A 20,275-nucleotide genomic window follows, 5' to 3' on the forward strand; every position below is an offset into this window, starting at 1 on the left:
AGAGAGAGAGAGAGAGAGAGAGAGAGAGAGAGAGAGAGAGAGAGAGAGAGAGAGAGAGAGAGAGAGAGAGAGAGAGAGCAAGATCAAGATCGAGAGGGGAGAGAGCGAAGGAGTGAGAGAGAGCGAGACAGGGGGATTGGGAGTGAGAGAGAGAGGGAGTGTGAGAGAGAAACTGAAAGACTACCTCAGTTTCTCTCTCAAACATGCAGAAACACACAGCAAGGTCTCACTCTCTTTCCTACTAGCTCTTACACCGCTCAAAATCAAAATCGCTCATAGCTAATAACATGCAGAGCCATGGGGAAAGAAATGAAAAATATAGTCAATGAACCTTTCTCACTGCATCCAAAATACTTCGCACCCACATCCAAGTCTCCAAAATAGATGTTTCCACTTGCTAAGGGGCAAGGCCTCTTCAGTTCGGTGAGGAAACCTTACGTTTGAACAGATGGCTGTATTATGTATATTTTTCTTAGAAACGAATTTGTAATTTTCCACTTTTCTACACTTTCCAATAGTGAGGCAGAGACTATTTTTATTAACGTAGGAGGAAAGAAGTTGTTGCTCAACCAACGTGAGTAGAGGTGCAACTTACAAATGTGTAGACATCTTTGGACAGGAAAAGGCGCAACGCTCGCTCACCCAATAAAAATTCCTACTTTTATTGGACAAGTTTAAAAGAATCTGAAGGTCATTGAAGCCCGAAACGTCCTGGTGAGCGAGCGTTACGCCTTTTGCTGTCCTATTAATGTAGGAGGGGAATTCCGAAACTACAGTCTGCTACAGATGCCAATAGGTCCATTATCTTTCTCACTGGATGTATTGAGAAAGGTTCATTGACTATATATTTTATTTCTTTCTCCATGGCTCTGCATGTGTCCTCCACCTGTAAGTGTGAACACGTTTTCAGCTACTTGTTAACCAGGACAAATGTCAAATGAATGTGTTGCGGCAGAAGCATGTTTCACTAAAACTGAAGCCAATGATAACGGTAATCCGGTAAAGACATCATATTTCAATGTATCTAATCCAAAGAGGAACAGTATAATTAAGATAGACTATAGGCAGTTCCTTCCCACTGGGCACACCATGCCATTTCAACATGGAAGTTTGGGTAATATTTTCTTGACATGTTGATGTTTTCACCAACTCAAAAAGACAACAAGAGGAAGTTTGTTGAATTCCCAATGTGTTATCACTATGCTTTCAACCATCTAAAAGCACAACCAAATTCCAATGGAAAAACAACATATGATTTTGGGTTAAGTTGTCATCTAAATGTGTTATCTGCACATTCAACTATAAAAAAAAAGGTTAAACGAGAATACAATGTCAGATATTTCGTATTTATACAACCTAATGTGTTATCACTGTGCTTCATCAAATAGCAGAGCCAAATGACTTGGATTGTAGTTGAGATTACATTAAAGTACATAGTATAAGTGATAAATGTAGTTCAAGATTCTGCACAGATTATTATAGCAATTGTGAAGATCTCCACAGACCTGCAACCCTTGCATGCTATCTTGAACTTCCACGCTTTCTATGATTACATAAGAAGACATGTATAGTTACAGGAGGCTAACCTCAAAATGTGGCCATGGATGTGTTACTAATTTTAAGGTTGAATAAACACTGTTACATTAGTTTGTAAGATAGCCTTATCTTTAAGCTATTTCCTGTATTACAAAACATTATTGAAATATGTTTGGTTGACAACGCAGAATAATTTCATCTGAGCCACTGGATTAATTAATGGGAGCGGCAGGTAGCCTAGCGGTTAAGAGCGTGGGCCAGAACAGAAAAGTCACAGGTTTTAATCCCCGCGCCGACCAGGTGAAAAATCTGCCGATGTGCCCTTGAGCAAAGCACTTAACCCTAATTGCTCCTGTAAGTCACACTGGATAAGAGCGTCTGATAAATGACTAAAATGTAAATGTTAATCCTTTTCTTTAACTATTATTTTTGGTTTAGTTGGAGACATGAATCAAACATATAATTGAAACCCTAGGCTTATATGTATTGTCTATTTTTAGTTGAACCCTGGGTTGAATTGAAACAATATCTGTTGATGACATTGCAACTGCTATATAGGCATAAATAGTATTATTGATGATATACACCACATTACCAAAAGTATGTGGACACCTGTTTGTCAAACATCTCATTCCAAAATCATGGGCAAAAATACATAGTTTAATAAATAATAATAAAATAATAATAAAAAATAATAATACAATCTGATTCTAACCTTAACCACAATGCTAAACCTAATGCCTAACCTTAAATTAAGACCAAAAAGCAAATGTTTGTTTTCATGAATGTTGACAATATAGTTGTGGCCAAAAGTTTTGAGAATGACACAAATATTAATTTCCACAAAGTTTGCTGCTTCAGTGTCTTTAGATATTTTTGTCAGATGTTACTATGGAATACTGAAGTATAATTACAAGCATTTTATAAGTGTCAAAGGCTTTTATTGACCCTTCTTTTTCAAGACCTCTGCAATCCGCCCTGGCATGCTGTCAATTAACTTCTGGGCCACATCCTGACTGATGGCAGCCCATTCATGCATAATCAATGCTTGGGATTAAGGTCTGGGGAGTTTCCTGGCCATGGACCCAAAATATCGATGTTTTGTTCCCCGACCCACTTAGTTATCACTTTTGCCTTATGGAAAGGTGATCCATCATGCCGGAAAAGGCATTGTTCGTCACCAAACTGTTCCTGGATGGTTGGGATAAGTTGCTCTCGGAGGATGTGTTGGTACCATTCTTTATTCATGGCTGTGTTCTTAGGACAAATTGTGAGTGAGGGACATGAATGGCCTCAGGATGCTTTACTGTTGGCACAACACAGGACACGTGACAGAGTGATGACGCATGACAGACAGAGTGATCTCCAGCCTTGTCCTCATCAACACTCACACCTGTGTTAACGAGAAAATCACTGACATGATGTCAGCTGGTCCTTTTGTGGCAGGGCTGAAATGCAATATAAATGTTTTTGGGGGATTCAGTTCATTTGCATGGCAAAGAGGGACTTCGCAATTCATTGCAATTCATCTGATCACTCTTCATAACATTCTGGAGTATATGCAAATTGTCATCATACAAACTGAGGCAGCAGATTTTGTGAAAATTTATAGTTGTGTCATTCTCAAAACTTTTGGCCACGACTATAACCTTTGCAGCTAAGAAGAAACCACTCAGTTCTGCCTCCAGAACAAGACTCATGATAATAAATGTCAACCCGGGTCCCATACAGTAGTGCAGCATGGTATGTGGATCTACTTACAGTTTTGGAACTGCACAAAGTCAGGGCTCTATAGTGCAACCATTTTTTGTATTTTACCCCCTTTTTCAATCTTGTCTCATCACTGCAACTCCCCAACGGGCCCAGGAGGCGAAGGTCGAATCATACATCCTCCGAAACATGACCCGCCTAACCGCACTTCTTAGCACCCACCCACTTAACCCGGAAGGCAGCTGCACCAATGTGTCGGAGGAAACACTGTTCAACTGGTGACCGAGGTCAGCCTGCAGGCACCCGGCCTGCCACAAGGAATCAGTAGAGCAAGATCAGCCAAGTAAAGCCCATCCAGCCAAACCCTCCCCTAACCCAGACGATGCTAGGCCAATTGTGCACCACCCTATGGGACTCCAGATCACAGCCGGTTTGAACACAGGTCCGTAGTGACACTCCTAGCACTGCGATGCAGTGCCTTAGACCACGGCGCCACTCAGGAGGCCCCCAATATGACCATTTTATATGTGCCTAAATATATATTTGTGAGACCTGGAATTTTTATTTAGTACCACCCGTGCACCCAGAAAAATTAGGATTCTAGCTTTATTACCTAAAATATTTTTGTGTGTCTACATTTTTCCCTTTGGGCGCACACGTGCTCCTTGTAAAAGAGGTCAGTGTAGAGCCCTGGTGTGTCAGTTGAGGGTTTTCTAACACTTCCTGTGACCAATGTCAGAGCAAATCAACTGACACCATACAAATGTTTCCCTGAGCCAGAGTGCTGATCAGACATCATAACAAGCTTGGTGACAACATCCAGGGAACCAAAGCCTAACATCCACAGGCACACACAGGAGTGGCCTCGGTTTCTGCAGACACTGCACTCATAAAGTTATCAAAACAATCATAAAATTATATAATGTACATAACTGAAGTCCTCAAATGGAATCATAAATTATTATTTGTATTATTATTTATATATTTCTTTTTTTACTCTATCGTTGGGAACGGCTCGTAAGCAAGCATTTCACGGTATAGTCTACACCTGTTATATTCGGCGCATGTGACAAATACAATTTGATTTGATTTCACTTGTAGACCTCAGCTGATTCTAGTAATGTATGGTGTGGCTGTTGAACAAATTGTTGAACAAACTGTCATGGTCAAAAATGTATATATTCAATGGTTGTAAAGACGGGGAGAGGTCTGCCCATCATAAAGAGATACTCAAATGAACAGAAAACCTGGTTTCAAAAACAGATAAAAAAACACCTCACAGCACAACGCCTCTCCCCTATTAGACCTAGATAGTTTGTGTGTATGTATTAATATGTAGGCTACATGTGCCTTTTAATTTAGTTCTGTCTTTGAGCTGTTTTTGTCTATTAATATTCTGTATAATATAATAATAATAATATATGCCATTTAGCTGACGCTTTTATCCAAAGCGACTTACAGTCATGTGTGCATACATTCTACGTATGGGTGGTCCCGGGAATCGAACCCACTACCCTGGCGTTACAAGCGCCATGCTCTACCAACTGAGCCACAGAAGGACTATGTCATGTTTCATGTTTTGTGTGGACACCAGGAATAGTAGCTGAATCTTTTGCAATACCAATTACCAAAGTTCATAAAAGGATTATACAAATATATAAATGCTTCGTAGTGTGCATTGAGGTAAGGTCAAAGTTCAGAAATGCTTGTTTACAGTTATTGCTAATGACAATGTTTTACATTCAGCTGACAAGTGAAAAGTACATGATGTAAGCCATTTATCAGAGTTAAGCAGAGTTATATAGCAAATGATATGTTCTAAGAGGTGTGACACAGCTTGTAAAGATGTGTGACTGAATTATCCAGAACAATGAACAGAGAATGTGGCATGATTGTTCCATATATTACTGCATAAATGCACATACCTGGCATGGCCATTTAGAAAGGAATGTTGTACATCCCGGGTACACTGTATGCTTACCTTGTGTAGACATTCTCAACATAAAACCACTTTTGTTCTGGCTCTACACTTTCATATTATTCCATCTCTCGAATGGCTCTCATATGGGCTCTTTCAGAGACGTCCAGGTGATACTATGCAGGGGACTGTACCTGTTCAGGTTAGATGGCGTCCATGCCTTTCTGGGTGTGTTGGTAGTAAGACTTCCTGTCTCTGATGTGGTGCTGTCTCCGTCAAACCTTCCCACACTGTTACTCTCCTCTGACCGAGAGGTGCTGGGAGGACCCCCCAGTCTCTCCTGCAGCCGGGACTATAATGACACATTACTCCCTGAAATGTCCTCTTACCGTACATGACACAGCACTATACGATGCTTGATTACTATGTAAACATACTATTGGAGATGTTTGGTTTTTCTGTATAAGCACCAATGGCATGTGACTTACATGGGGAATTTCCAACCAATACTTACCCCACACCAGTGTTTATGTTAATGTCAGCTCTAATGGTTTTGTTTCCATCAGGAGTGTGACACTAAAGACTTGGGGCGAGCAGAATAAACAACCTCTGCATTATCAAGACAGTTGCTTTTTTACCTTTATTTAACTAGGCAAGTCAGTTAAGAACTAATGTTAATTTCAATGACAGCCTAGGAACAGTGGGTTAACTGCCTCGTTCAGGGGTAGAACGACAGATTTTTACCTTGTCAGCTCAGGGATTTGATCTTGCAACCTTTCAGTTACTAGTCCAACACTCTAACCACTAGGCTACCTGCCACCCCTTTGTGAGTTGCTTAGTCATTGTTATGTAAATGCCAGCTGAAAAGTACCAGTGGCCTGGCCTTGGCTCTAAGTCAGAGCAGGTCCACTGAGGCCATGGCCCTGTGAGACACTGGAGCTGGGCCGTGGAGGTGGAAACACAAAAGGTTGAGCCTTTATGGTAAAACAATGGGGTAAGTTTCAGGTGGAAATATGCCATAATACTGTATGATATTATCTATTGTTGCAAAGTAAACAGAGTTCACTGGTGTGGGATGATGCATAATGAAACCCATCACCTGTCTTCACAGGGGTCAGGGGAAGCAGGATATCCTGTCATTTCTTAAAGATAACAGCATTTGAAGGTTTAAGGTCAGAGTCAGGGCTATTGTTAATTTAGTGAAAACATTATGAACCTCTGTAAGCCTATCCTCAGACGCCAAGGAGAGATAGTACAAATCACTGTGGAGAAAGGAATTCATTATCATGTCTCACCTCAAAATGGGACAGGGCTGCGAGGGGTGGGGGTGGTGATGGGGTGTCCTGGCTAGGAGGCAGGTGTGGAAGGTCCGGGGGACAGATAAAGACAACAGATTGATGTCTCAGGAGGTGGAGCAACAGGGCATTACACACACTCTGCTCTTCCAGCATCCTAGGCCCTGATGGAACACTGTACAGAGAGAGCGAGACCAAACGTTCAGTAAAATGCTGTGCTTATCAGAGGAAATGAAGACTCAGCGATTGTATGCCATTTACAACTATTTCATTCACACCATTACTGTAAAATGAGATTTGCATCTCCATGCAATTCAATGTCAAGAGTAAAAACCAGAACCGGCCATATTTGGTTGGGGGCCCCCCCACCTCACAGGGAAAACATTTGATTGGCCACCCTCTTGACAGTGGAGATTTAAAAACATATATGTTTTAAAGTACATTTATTGCAATTCTACTCATTTTACCATGGGAATAGAGAAAATGTTGCAGCTTTAAAGCAAAGTTTCTGCAATTCTACACTTTTTGACATGGTGCAGAGAGACATTTTTTTTTCATGCAATTCTACCAATTTTGCAGTGTGGTAGAGGGAAATGTGTGCAGTTTTAAAGCTAATTTCCTGTAATTCTACACATTTGCAAGGATGTATGCCATGTTAATGATATCTGAGTGAGAGAAACTAAAAAAATCAATGGGACCCCCTGCATGCCCGGCTGGTATTCTGCCATGATTACTACACAGAACAAAAATATAAACGCAACATGTAAAGTGTTGGTCCCGTGTTTCATGAGCTGAAAGATCCCAGAAATGTTCCATATGCACAAAAACAACATTTCTCTCAAATTTTGTGGCGTTGGGGTTATGGAATAGGCAGGCATAAGCTACGGACAACGAACACAACTGCATTTTATCGATGGCCATTTTAATGCAGAGACACCGTGATGAGATCCCGAGGCCCATTGTTGTGCCATTCATCCGCTGCTATCACCTCATGTTTCAGCATGATAATGCATGGCCCCATGTTGCAAGGATCTGTTTTTAATTCCTGGAAGCTGAAAATGTCCCAGTTCTTCCATGGCCTGAAAACTCATCAGACATGTCATCCATTGAGCATGTTTGGGATGCTCTGCATCAATGTGTACGACAGCATGTTCCAGTTCCCGCCAATATCAAGCAACTTTGTACAGCCATTGAAGAGAAGTGGGACAACATTCCACAGGCCACAATCAACAGCCTGATCAACTCTATGCGAAGGAGTTGTGTTGCGCTGCATGAGGCACCAGATACTAACTGGTTTTCTGACCTACTCCCCTACCTTTTAAAAAAAAAAGGTATCTGTGACCATGGCGAATTGAGTGACTGTCAGTGACTGACATAACAAGATAAAACTGGTGATGCGCAACACATTTTCAAAATTGCACCTTGTGTATTCTACTATTCTAACTCTCACCAGTAAATGGGGGCCACTTATGTGGCTTATGCCTGGAGCCGGCCCTGCTGAAAACTTTATAACTGGAAACAACACATAGGTAAGCGTCATGTGAATCTACTTAATAGTTCCCCCTAGTGAAATTCAACATGTAGTGCAGTTTGCCATGGAACGTAAAATAGTGTTGAGTACTTGTTGGGTAACACTAAGTGGAAAATTAAAATCAACACAGTTCAGACTAAGAAATTCTAAAAGCAATGTGGATTATCTTGTAAAGCCAAATATCTTTTAACAAGGATTGCTGAACACTTGACCCGGTTCCAAAGTTTTCACCGTGAGCTTTCAATTCCAAAAAACAAATCCTTTCAACAGCCTCCACTTGTCCTACATTTCAGAGATATGATTAGCTCATCCAACCTTTCCAGAAGGAAGCAACTTGAATGCCGGGCAGGAACATTCCAGCAGCATAACACCCTGCATTCCACTGCTGGCTTGCCTCTGAAGCTAAGCAGGGTCAGTCCTGGTCAGTCCTTGGATGGGAGAACAGATGTTGCTGGAAAGTGGTGTTAGAAGGCCAGTATGGAGCTCTCTTCCCTCTAGTCTTAAGATAAATGCCCAAGGGCAGTGGTGGAGACATAATCTAATTCCTAACTCTCCAGTGGATGTGTAGTGAGTGTTCTAGTGCAAATTGGTTGCTATGCGTAACCCAAGTGGGTGCTACACATTGCTGTTGTATGAGGTAAGCTTCCCCATACTATTAAAGTGCTTTGGGTGTCTAGAACAGTGCTTTCAGAAAGTATTCATACCCCTTGACTTATTCCATGTTGTGTTACAACCTGAATTCAAAAGGGATTAAATATTTTTTTTTTCTACACACAAAAACCCCATAATGACAAAGGGAAAACATGTTTCTAGATTTTTTTAGCAAATTTATAGAAAATTAAATAGAGAAATATCTCATTATATAAGAATGCAATACCTTGTAGAAGCACTTTTGGCATTGGTTACAGATGTGAGTCTTTCTGGGTAAGTCTCTAAGAGCTTTGCACACCTGGATTGTACAATATTTGCACATTATTATTAAAAAAATTATTCAAGCTTTGTCAAATTGGTTGTTGATCATTGCTAGACAACAATTTGTCAGGTCTTGCCATAGATTTTCAAGTAGATTTAAGTCAAAACAGTAACTCGGCCACTCAGGAATATTCAGGGTCTTCTTGGTAAGCAACTGCAGTGTAGATTTGTCCTTGTGTTTTAGGTTATTGTCCTGCTGAAAGGTGAATTAATCTCCCAGTGTCTGGTGGCAAACAGACTGCACCAGGTTTTCCTCTAGGATTTTGCCATTCCGTTTACTTTTTATCCGGAAAAAATGGAGAGTGGTACTCAGTAATGTGTTGTAATGGATTTGCCCCCTAACAAAATGTAGTTTCTTTGCCACATTTTTTGCAGTATTACTTTAGGTGCATATTTTAGAATATTTCTATTCTGTACAAGCTTCCTTCTTTTCACTCTGTCAATTAGGTTAGTATTGTGTAGTAATTACAATGATGTATATCCATCCTCAGTTTTCTCCTATGACAGCCAATAAACTCTGTAATTTTTTTAAAGTCACCAATGGCCTCATGGTGAAATCCTTAAGCAGTTTCCTTCCTCTCCAGCAACTGAGTTAGGAAGGCCGCCTGTATCTTTGCAGTGACTGGGTGTATTGATACTCCATCCAAAGTATAATTAATAACTTCACCATGCTCAAAGGGACCTTAAATGTCTTTTTTATTTTTTACCCATCTACCAATAAGTGCCCTTCTTCGCGAGGCATTGGAAAACCTCCCTGTTCTTTGTGGTTGAATCTGTGTTCGAAATTCATTGCTCGACTGAGGGACCATACAGATAATTGTATGTGTAGGGTACAGAAATGAGGTAGTCATTTCAAAATCATGTTAAACACTTATTGTGTCCATGCAACTTATTATGTGACTTGTTAAGCAAATGTGTACTCCTGAACTTCTTTAGGCTTGCCATAACAAAGGGGTTGAATATTTGTTGACTCAAGACATTTCAGTTTTTCCTTGCTCATTTGTCAAATTTAGAAATTGTGTATAAACTAGTGACAAAAAAATCCAATTGAATCTATTTTAAATCCAGGCTTTAACAAAACAAAATGTGGAAAAAGTCAAGGGGTGTGAATACTTTCTGAAGGCACTGTATATACAGTAAGTCCAATCAATCAATTTACCTGGAAACATTTTCTTTTTACGTCTTTTTGTTTTTCTTAGAATGTTTTTGCTGTTACCACCTATCTTTTTGGGGGAGCTCAGGTCCAGCAGAACCATAGGGGAGAGTAGGCTTTGTTGAGCCAAAGGGTTAGTTGAGCCACCACTTGTTTCTAGGAAACCATCCACAAAATGAATCATGTGATCAAAGATTTAGGAAGAGGTCATCATTTCAGGGTGTCTGTGAAGGAAGAAACCACATGGAAAGAGTGGTAAGGTAGGTAGGTCCAAAAAAACTGATTTTCAAAGTCAAATTAATTTATTGTTATAGGTTTCATGATGCTTGTATCTAAACCAAAGTAAATTGTTTTAAGATTGTTTTATACATCAGTTGGGGTCTCTATAGGATACAATATGAGGTTCTAAACCTAGCATGAAAGTGCATCCTTGCAGCTGTGTGAGCTAATATAGTCAAAATATCTGCATTAGAGTAAGTTGAGCCAATGGCCTATACAAATGATGATGACATTTTGTTGGTTTTATGCCTAGTATTTTTGCAATGTGTCATACATATGAACTCAAGTGCATTTGTAATGTTACAGAGCAGACATCATCATGCCCCGTGTATACAAACATAAAACAAGCAGGGGCCTAGCCTTCCTTGAGGTTCTTGAGAGAGCAGCCAAGGAAGTGAGAGAAGAAGAAGTCCATTGGAGCAGCAGCAAGGATTAATAAATAGACTGAATGACACTGATACATTGACAAAAAGAAAACCAACATGTACCTGTGTGAAAGAGAGGCTATGACAGAGTAGCAGAGGAACACAAGGTCTTATCTGAAGACATGGAGTCTGAGCTTGCTAAACATTAAACAATTTCAAGGACCAGTTTCATGGGCTTAGTAGCCTCAAATGCAGAGAACTTTCCGACAAATTAGCACATCAAAGCAACATCCCTGTCCCTGACAACTGGTCAAGAAAGGCAAGGGTAAGTGATATTGAACAGAGAGATCTATATCTGAATGTAGGCAAACATTTAAGAGATACAAGATACCACATATGCAAGATACCACATTCCATTAATTAAACATTAACCTACAAGCACCATCACCCACTGTCACAGGACACCATCCCCCACTTACCCCAAGGCGGCTCAACTTATCCTGCCCCTATGCTCAACTTACCTCATACCCGGGTAAATTGTTCCAAGAGACCACTTTCTTTGGACAAGCGATGTTTTCTAAACCTTTATGTTTACATGAATTCTGATTATCTCAACATCTTGAAATATATCCAGATGTCTATATTAGAAGAATACTATACTTCCCTTGACGTAGTGATGCTGAATGTAAAAAAATAGCTAAACTTACCCCACTCTCCCTAGTGTATGGCACAACTTTAGAGTAAACGGAGGGAAGAGAATGTGAAACTTTGGGATGTGTCATGACTGTCTTGATCAGGTCAGGTTACAGGAGACCACAACCCTACAGATTATCTCTCTCAACCACAACAGAGGAGGAGAGATCTGTGGGTCTGAAGACGTGGGGGGTTTTATTGCCCCCACGCCCCTTGTAAATCTCAGGCCACAGACAAATTCCTTTGTCCTGTCACTATGGATGACATATGAGACACCAATGAGACATAGTTCAACTTTTCAATGTTAACTTAGAGCTAGCAACTCTTTCAGGTGAATTAATGTTAAAATTCCCAAATACCCTATACAGGTTAGATTTATCATTAAAATCGATTTAATGAATTAAATCTTCTAGGCAAGTTCAGTAATAACCAAATCACATTACTGACCCAGTCTTGATGATTCATTGATGTTGACAAACTGAGTTAAATTGTGTTTGCAGCCTCCAACTCAAAAACCCAAACATTACGTCAATTGAAATAACTGATAATCATAACAATGAGCAATCCATCAAACGGGTTTCCACCCATTTCCCCTCCAATCAGTGGACCTTCACCCATGGAAAGATTGATCGCTGACCTCAGCAACGATGCAAATCCTAACTATACCAAGGGGCTGGAAATGTTAGATTTCGATGCGAGAAAAACGCAGACATTGCGACAGACAAAATCGTCAAAAATGTACGCCTCTTTGACCCCGTTCCGGAAAAGCCAAACGACACTGAGACATACTAAGCAGACATAGAGGACGCCTTGGATGGCTACCCAAATGCTACGAATGCAGACAGGCTCTACCTTTTGAAACGAACGTCCAACAGACACGTGACATGGTTCATCCGTCTACAAGAGCAACACGTGCAAAAGGACTATGCTTGCCACGGTTTTGAAAATAGAATTCAGTGATTCTGAGACTCGCAAACACGATAGCTCGTTGGCTAACAATAGCAGACAAGCTCGAAATGAACATCCACAAGCCTACTACCACCGGCTTCGTTCAGCTTACTTTGGCATGCTCACTGAAACCGGAATGGAAGATCTATTGCCATTTAAACAACTGTTCCTGTCAAACATGTCTCCCAACTTCATTAAATCCTTGGGCCCTACTGCTCACGTTGGGTTGCCAATCTCTACGCTCCGACAACTTGCAAGCACCGCTTTTGAAGCAAGCTGGGCTAAGAGCCCGGACCCCTCGAATTTCGAGTTTAGGTGTAAACAATCACTCGAATTAGAAGGTGCTGCATCGGGGACATGTGGGGTAAAAGATGAAGATCAAAGGGGGTGGCTACCACGTAACCACCACCCCGACAACCACCGCCGTAACAATAGCTACGAGGAACGTCCCCAATCTAACAGGTCCCGTAGAGATCAACCTAGCCGAAATGCCCCTGCGCCTAACTCTCTCAAAGGGTCAGGACCTAAGGATAACAGGGGCAACAAAGTGTTCAATGATCTAAACGGTAACAGAAATTATCTAGAAGCTCTGATAAGAGATGTACTACATCGTACGAAATCTGACATGGATGACAAGGATAAGTCAGCATGACTAGACGTAAAATCATTGGAAACCAAGTCCACCGAAATTCATCAAATTCGAGAGGACGCAAACATTTCCATTACCCCCGCCCCCACTCAAATCCCTGTCCCGGAACCGCTCGTTCTAGACACAAGCCCGCAGGTTTTGTCTACAGACTTGGATACGAATGTGGAGATGCACATGATGAGCAGCTTTGCAACAGATGATTCCTCTCCCATTCCGATAGAGGACCCACTGGGTAACTTATCTGTCTTGAAAATCGACACAGATTACAACCCGCTCCGTTCTCCCAACCCACTCCATTTTGTTGGGGATATGACGAGAAAAACCAACTCGAACAGGCCATACCGTAGAACAGTCCTGGAGGACTGTTTGACCTGTCACGCTCTGATAGATTCGGGTTCGACAATTTCCCTCATATCTGAAACCTTGCTGGATGAACTAAAAAGGGCAGTGGACTCTGTAAAACGTTGGTTGAAAACAGAACATTGCGATACGAATCTTCGAGGTTTCACTCAAGCTACCTCGCCCCTAACCAAACATCTCCTACTTAAACTCAACTTCGAAAGCGTGTCACTGATCCACCCCGTGTAAGTGACTAGCATCGAAATTGAACGGATGCTGATTGGAATCGATTTGATTGACCGTTTGGTACCACTAATGGATTGGAAAACCAATCATATCTGGTCACAAATACCTATGCCATCTTCGTTGACTTCACCGCACTCTTCCAAGGCTACCTGCCATACATTGTGCAACAACGTGGGTTCAACGTCAGCATCTGACACAAAACCGGTGAACTTCTCCATGGGCCCGCCATTGGTGGCAAACGACAAGAAACAATTCTGTTTCTTCTAAAATAATTGGAAATTGAACACGTTGTTATTGGATTATCAACATTGCAGAACCTATTTTTTTTCCCGGGGAGGGGGTGGGGGGGGGCTTAAGTTTACTATGTTAATGAAGAGAATTCTAACAAATGGCAATGACAAAATTATTGCCAACCTGGAGCTAATAATTAGTTAAACAGCCTTTGGCAATGCTAAAAAATAAATTAGCTTGCTGCACCTTTCTACTGGCAGTTTGGCCAACTCTTCTTAAATTCTTCAATGTTTTGTGGTGCCTTCCACCAACTACTGTTTCCAGATTTCGTCATAGTTTTTTGATGGGATCTGGACTCATCACTCTGTTATTGAACCTCTCCTATGTTTGATTGTAGGGAGGGTGTTATTTTGATTGAATGTTTAATTTGGTAATCTGGAAACATATCACTGATCTGTACTGCCAAAAATAGCTCATTTTGTTTAATTGGTCCAAAGAACATTTCCCCAGGATTTAATTCTTGTTTAGGTGGGTTTTTGCAAAGTTCAATAGGGCTTCTTGTGTCTCAGCAGTGGGGTTGTCCTATGTTTACCAATGACCAAATTAAGCATTCAAAGAAAAGAACAATCAAACATGGGGAGGTTTGATAATGCTGTGGGGTTGCTTTGCTCCGTCTGGCACTGGGGGCCTTGAATGTGCAAGACATCATAAAATTACGGTAGCAGGTGTTTTGGAGTGCAGTTTTCAACTCAGTGTCCAAAAACTGGGTCTCTGTTGAAGGTTGTTAATCTTTCAGCAGGACAACAACCCAAACACACAGAAAACGTACCCAGGAATGGTACAAGAATAAACACTGGACTGTTCCGGAGTGGCCAGCGATGAGTCCAGACTTGAATACCATCACAAACCTATGGCAATATCTGAAAACAGCAGTTGGTGGAAGGCACCACTCAAACATTGAAGAATTTGAGCAGTTTGCAGCTGAAGAGTGGGACAAATTGCCATTAGAAAGATGCAGCAAACGGATAGCTACAATAAACTTTTTTTTACAGTTATCTTTGTTAAAAGAGTATTCGCTCAGGGACCAATATTTTTGTCCATGAGATTATTTACAGAGCTCTGTAAACTGGTTAACTACAGCTGTACAAGAACTTCTGTCGGCCACTGCTCTATCGCCCCACTCCACACCCATTTCCTCAATTGTGTCAACTCCCCTCCACCCTTTCGAGCTCCCAATTGTGCAACTGTTCTGATATGTCTTAATTTCTTATTCTTTTTTTACTATTTGATTATGTGTGTATTGTAATTGTAGTGCTAGATATTGTTGCATTGTTGGCACTAGAACCATAAGCATTTTGCTGCACCTGCAATAAACATTTGCAAAACTGTGTAAGCACAATAAACTTTGATTTAATCTGTGAGGATTGGAACTGCAAGTCATGTTTAATTGTTATAAACTAATGTTAACCTGAACTAGGACTAAAGTTGTGTAGGTTACTAACCAATTGAATACAGTGGAATAATGTTTTAGTCTCTTTTATTAAGACAACTAGCAATTATGACTGATCATTTCCCCCTTGTAATGTTTGCCTAAATTCTATGCCCTGAAAATGTCTCTGGGGTGATCTGTGATGAGATGAATAGAGTTGCTATTGGCAATGACTCACTGGAATATACAGGGTCCAAAGACTGTGGCCAGGTTCTCCACGGGCATGTGATTTGATTGGCTGTGAGAGGCCACCCTTGACAGGAAGTGGAGGAGGTAAGACAGGATGCTGTGGTTGTCGACAGGTAGGCTGCTGAGTTTCTCTTTCAGAGCTGCGTTCAACTCTGCCTCATTCTTACATTCTAGAGAAAATAAAATAAAATCTTGACATGAACATTAGCAACACTTCATATCAAAATTCAATACCTTCTCATCGACGGGGCTGTAGTGGAGCAGGTTGAGAGCTTCAAGTCCCTTGGCGTCCACATCAACAACAAACTAACATGGTCCAAGCACACCAAGACAGTTGTGAAGAGGGCATGACAAAACCTATTCCCCCTCAGGAGACTGAAAAGATTTGGCATGGGTCCTCAGATCCTCAAAATATTTTACAGCTGCAACATCGAGAGCATCCTGACGGGTTGCATAACTGCCTGGTACGGCAACTGTTCGGCCTCCGACCGCAAGGCACTACAGAGGGTAGTGCGTACGGCCCAGTACATCACCGGGCCCAAGCTTCCTGCCATCCAGTGGGGACTAAAAGTCAGACTGTGATAGATTAACAATCTGTGATTTTCCCCATGTGTGTCCTGGTCTCACTACTTATGTCAGCTATAGGTTAGCAGAAACACACATATCATATGGAAACTGTGACCTGGATTTAACATACAGTATATAGCATGAGATACGGGTGATCAAATCTGTGCACGATAAATGTCACCTTGTCCGAAATTTACACAATTATCAAAAGGTCACGCCAGGGTAAGCCTACACGAAACACAGCCCTTATTTTAAGTGTTTCTAAAATCCCCTATGAGAAAAATTAGTGGTGGAAAAAACGATTGGAACCATTTCCCTGTTTGACCGCTAGGTTTTATGGGTATTATGACACCCCTACTCTGGGGCTCTATTTGCTTCCATGCTTTTAAAAAGTGAGCTTGTCCGAGATGTCGGACTCGACAACAGTTACTATCCATAGAGGTGTGGTTTTTGGAGGGTTTTGGGATAAATCCTGAAAATAAGGTATGTGGTAAACATAGGTTTAGGAGATCTTATACATTTTGTTTTATGAGATCATTTTCATCAGCTAACATCACTTTTTGTGAATTTTGAAGCATTTATGTAATCAAAACAAGCACATAGAGCACAAAAAGGCTTCATAATTCATAAAGTTTATGTTAACTGTCTGATCGTATCTCAGAGAACAAAACGTATAAAAGGTTGTGTTAACCTTATTTTCAGTGTTTATCCCAAAACCCGATTCTTTGCCCATTCAATTCATCCATATGAATGGCTGAAAGAACCAGAAGTAGAAAATGCTACTACATTTCCATTTTTTAGGACTACAAGCTGGCGAGCTCTATTGGATCGCTGCGATTGGCAGCCCCAAATTCTGGGGCGAGCCCTAGCGAAGGGTCAATCGCCATACCTGTGAGGCTGAGAACCAGGTCCTTGCGCTGAGGCTCTGGTATGATGGGGCTGGGCAGCTCCCTGAAGAAGAGCTTCAGCAGGGAGGCCACAATTGAGACATCCTCCTCCACCAGATCCATTCTCTCTCCCCTGTCCCACATCAGCCTCAGCTGCCTGGTCCTTACCACAGAGCCAGACAGACGGAACAGACCCCTCTGCTGCACACCTGGAGTAAGGGCAGGGGAAGGACTGTGAACATGTGTGTTATGTGTGTGTGTGTGTGTGTGTGTGTGTGTGTGTGTGTGTGTGTGTGTGTGTGTGTGTGTGTGTGTGTGTGTGTGTGTGTGTGTGTGTGTGTGTGTGTGTGTGTGTGTGTGTGTGTGTGTGTGTGTGTGTGTGTGTGTCAGTGTGTCAGTGTGATGCCTTACCATTTCTGTCCAGGAAATCCACCATGTGTCGCAGCATGTGGGGCACTCCACTAACAAGCTGTCCATCTTCCCTCAGCCTCTCAAGGGTTACCCCAAAGACAGGACTGGTGTCAGGGCCTGGAACAGTCGGCTCAGGGCTGATCTTCGCATTGTGCTTCCGAATTCTCACAGCAGATGAGTCGCTCTGCATAGAAAAGACACCAAAACTTTAAGCTGTAGGCATTTTTGTCGTTCTTATCATTATTTTTTTTCTACTGTGTTATTGACTTGCTAATTGTTTACTCCATGTGTAACTCTGTGTTGTCTGTTCACACTGCTATGCTTTATCTTGGCCAGGTCGCAGTTGCAAATGAGAACTTGTTCTCAACTAGCCTACCTGGTTAAATAAAGGTGAAATAAAATAAATAAATAAAAATTTCCTAAGGCTTAGGATAAGAGGCAACTGGATGGAGTCGTCAACACAGTAGAGTCAGGTATCCCACAGGCCTATCCACTATTGTAACTCCTCATTTTTAATTTTGGGTAAATCCATTTGAATTCAATCACTTTTTGACATAAACCCTACCATACCATGAGACATCCATGTCTTCCTCACTGGAAAAGATAAAAGGTTGAGATTTATATAATTTAAAATCTTACAAACAGGGTTGTCAAACTATTTGTATAATTTCTTGAATTAAAAAAATTATAAATCAAATTCAGATAAAAATGTTAACCTTAAATGTTAATTACTTGAAAACGCGTAAACGCAGATGTTTTTTTTCTTCTTCATATTTCCATGTTGTAGCTTAGACTCTATTCTAGATCATCTGAGGTTTTTGTTTTGTGCAATGCAATCGTTGAGACACAACATGCTCTTGAATACAGGGTGGGTGTCAAGTTTTGGCTGACACATTTACTAAAATGGGAATAAAAGAAAAATGTCTACTTTCAAATGGTACCACAAAGATGGTTGGAGATCCAATGGTGGACCAGTTAAATTGTATGGGTCTGAAGGGATAGGTCCATTCTATGAATTTGATTTCTGTGATTGAAATGACACCCACCCTTTATTCAAGAGCATGTTGTGTGAACCATGTCGGGCACAACACGAAAACCTCATATGATGTAAAGTAGGGTCTAAGTTACAACATATGCGAATATGAAAGTTTACCCGTTTTTAGATAATTGATGTTAAAGATGCACTATGCAGAAATCGCTCCGCCATTTCCTGGTTGCAAAAATTCTAATAGTTTGTCTATTTCAGTTTATGTGACAAAACAAGCAAGTATAGTGTAGATAATCATTGTACCATCTAAACCGCTGAGAAATATATTTTCAATAACCAAAAATATTGCATATTCAGCTGTTTGAAGTTGTTGTACAAAACCAAAAGTAGAAGATTCAAAAACAAAACGTAAGAACGGGAAGCATACAAACAGCGCACATAAAACAGATCAAACGCCTCTTAGACTTGATTTCAACGAGAATGACATATCTAGAACTGAAATGTCTATGTGAATTTGATCGGGAAGCCCCAAAAGTGACATATTGCAGCTTTATGGTTAAAAAAAGTCATACTTTTATTTAAAAATTATAATAATTGAATAAATGATGAAATAGTTTGACAACCTTGTTCGTAAACTTTTAAATGATTTCAAACTCAACTGTTTATCTTTTCCAGCGAGGAAGACATGGATGTCTCATGGTATGTTTGTATGTAAAATGGTTAAACTTTGAGCACCTTTATCTCCTGAATGCTTGGCATTCAGGCCCAAAAATTCCCTTTTTGAACACTTGTTTTCCGTAGGCAAACGTGTATGGAAAGTTTTATTTAAATCAAAAGGGATGCTGTCAAAAAGTGATTGAATTACAAATGGTTTTACCCTTTATTCAAGCCATTGAAAGCCATGCTAAAGTGTAATATCTCTGGGTTACTGCTTAACTTGCCCTTAATTAACATTAAGCCTACACAATTAGGACTTTTAGTGAGGATTTCCACAATTAAGAGACAATGAGGAATGAGGAACAAAGTGTCTGCTCTAATGGGAAAATTGTCTGACGTTACGTAACGTTGAATGTATTTCCTTTAAAACAGATATACGTTAGCTGACTGAGAATTCCCAATTTGGCTGGTGCATTCACTGACAATTCAGTTTTCACTTGCCTGTCTTTTATTCACTAACAAGCTATATCCAATACTGAATTGCACTGTAGGACTTGTAAAATAAGAAATTACTCAAACTTACACAGAGAGATATCGAGGCGCTTGCTCCCATCTCAAGTCGATTTTATTAATTGGAATGTTCTTCCTCCCGATATCTATCGGAAAGTTTGATATTTGAGGCAAATAAAAAAAAATCCATCGCCCACACACGTGTATATTTACAGATATGAAGAACTATACCTAGCTTTACAGTGACAGCAAAATAAATAAGAAATATTTTACTGTAGGCCTTGGCTAGTATTCTGTTTACGTGTTTGTGTCATGTGACAAGTATTGTAACTATGGAGATTCCGCAGAGGGTGCATTCAATTTCCCGCCCCAGTCAGAATGCGGGTAATTTCCTCAGAACTGTAACATGGAGGTGGCATTATAGGCGGCCTGCATGTGCATACTACCTGTTTTTTTTCCTGTTACCATGTGGCCAAATATACGATGAGAAAAAATATTAATGCAATATGTAAAATGTTGGACCCATGTTTCATGAGCTGAAATGAAAGATTCCAGAAAATGTCCATACACACAAAAAGCTTATTTCTCTTACATTTTGTGCACAAATGTATTCACATCCCGATTAGTGAGCATTTTTCCTTTGCCAAGATAATCCACCTGACAAGTGTAGCATATGAAGCTGATTAAACAGCATGATCATTACTGGTTCACC

The 20,275-nt window shown here is 40.7% G+C and overlaps 1 protein-coding gene across 3 annotated transcripts in view; it reads right to left on the reverse strand.

Moving 5' to 3' along the window:
* The window catches only part of LOC118369413 (protein FAM13A-like), a 52,971-nt gene extending 33,079 nt beyond the window's left edge, over positions 1-19,892 (reverse strand). For all 3 annotated transcript variants that reach the window (XM_052498650.1, XM_052498649.1, XM_035753788.2), the window contains exons 1-6: positions 19,637-19,892; positions 17,409-17,592; positions 17,000-17,206; positions 15,533-15,713; positions 6,460-6,634; positions 5,359-5,516 (exon numbers count right to left, since the gene is read on the reverse strand). In XM_052498650.1, the coding sequence (XP_052354610.1) occupies positions 5,359-5,516; positions 6,460-6,634; positions 15,533-15,713; positions 17,000-17,206; positions 17,409-17,592; positions 19,637-19,666 (935 nt within the window). In that variant the 5' untranslated portion in view covers positions 19,667-19,892. The remainder of the gene's footprint in view (positions 1-5,358; positions 5,517-6,459; positions 6,635-15,532; positions 15,714-16,999; positions 17,207-17,408; positions 17,593-19,636) is intronic.
* Between the last annotated feature and the right edge of the window lie 383 nt (positions 19,893-20,275).

Source organism: Oncorhynchus keta, chromosome 36 (genome assembly GCF_023373465.1).
Source record: "Oncorhynchus keta strain PuntledgeMale-10-30-2019 chromosome 36, Oket_V2, whole genome shotgun sequence".
Lineage (NCBI taxonomy): Eukaryota > Metazoa > Chordata > Actinopteri > Salmoniformes > Salmonidae > Oncorhynchus > Oncorhynchus keta.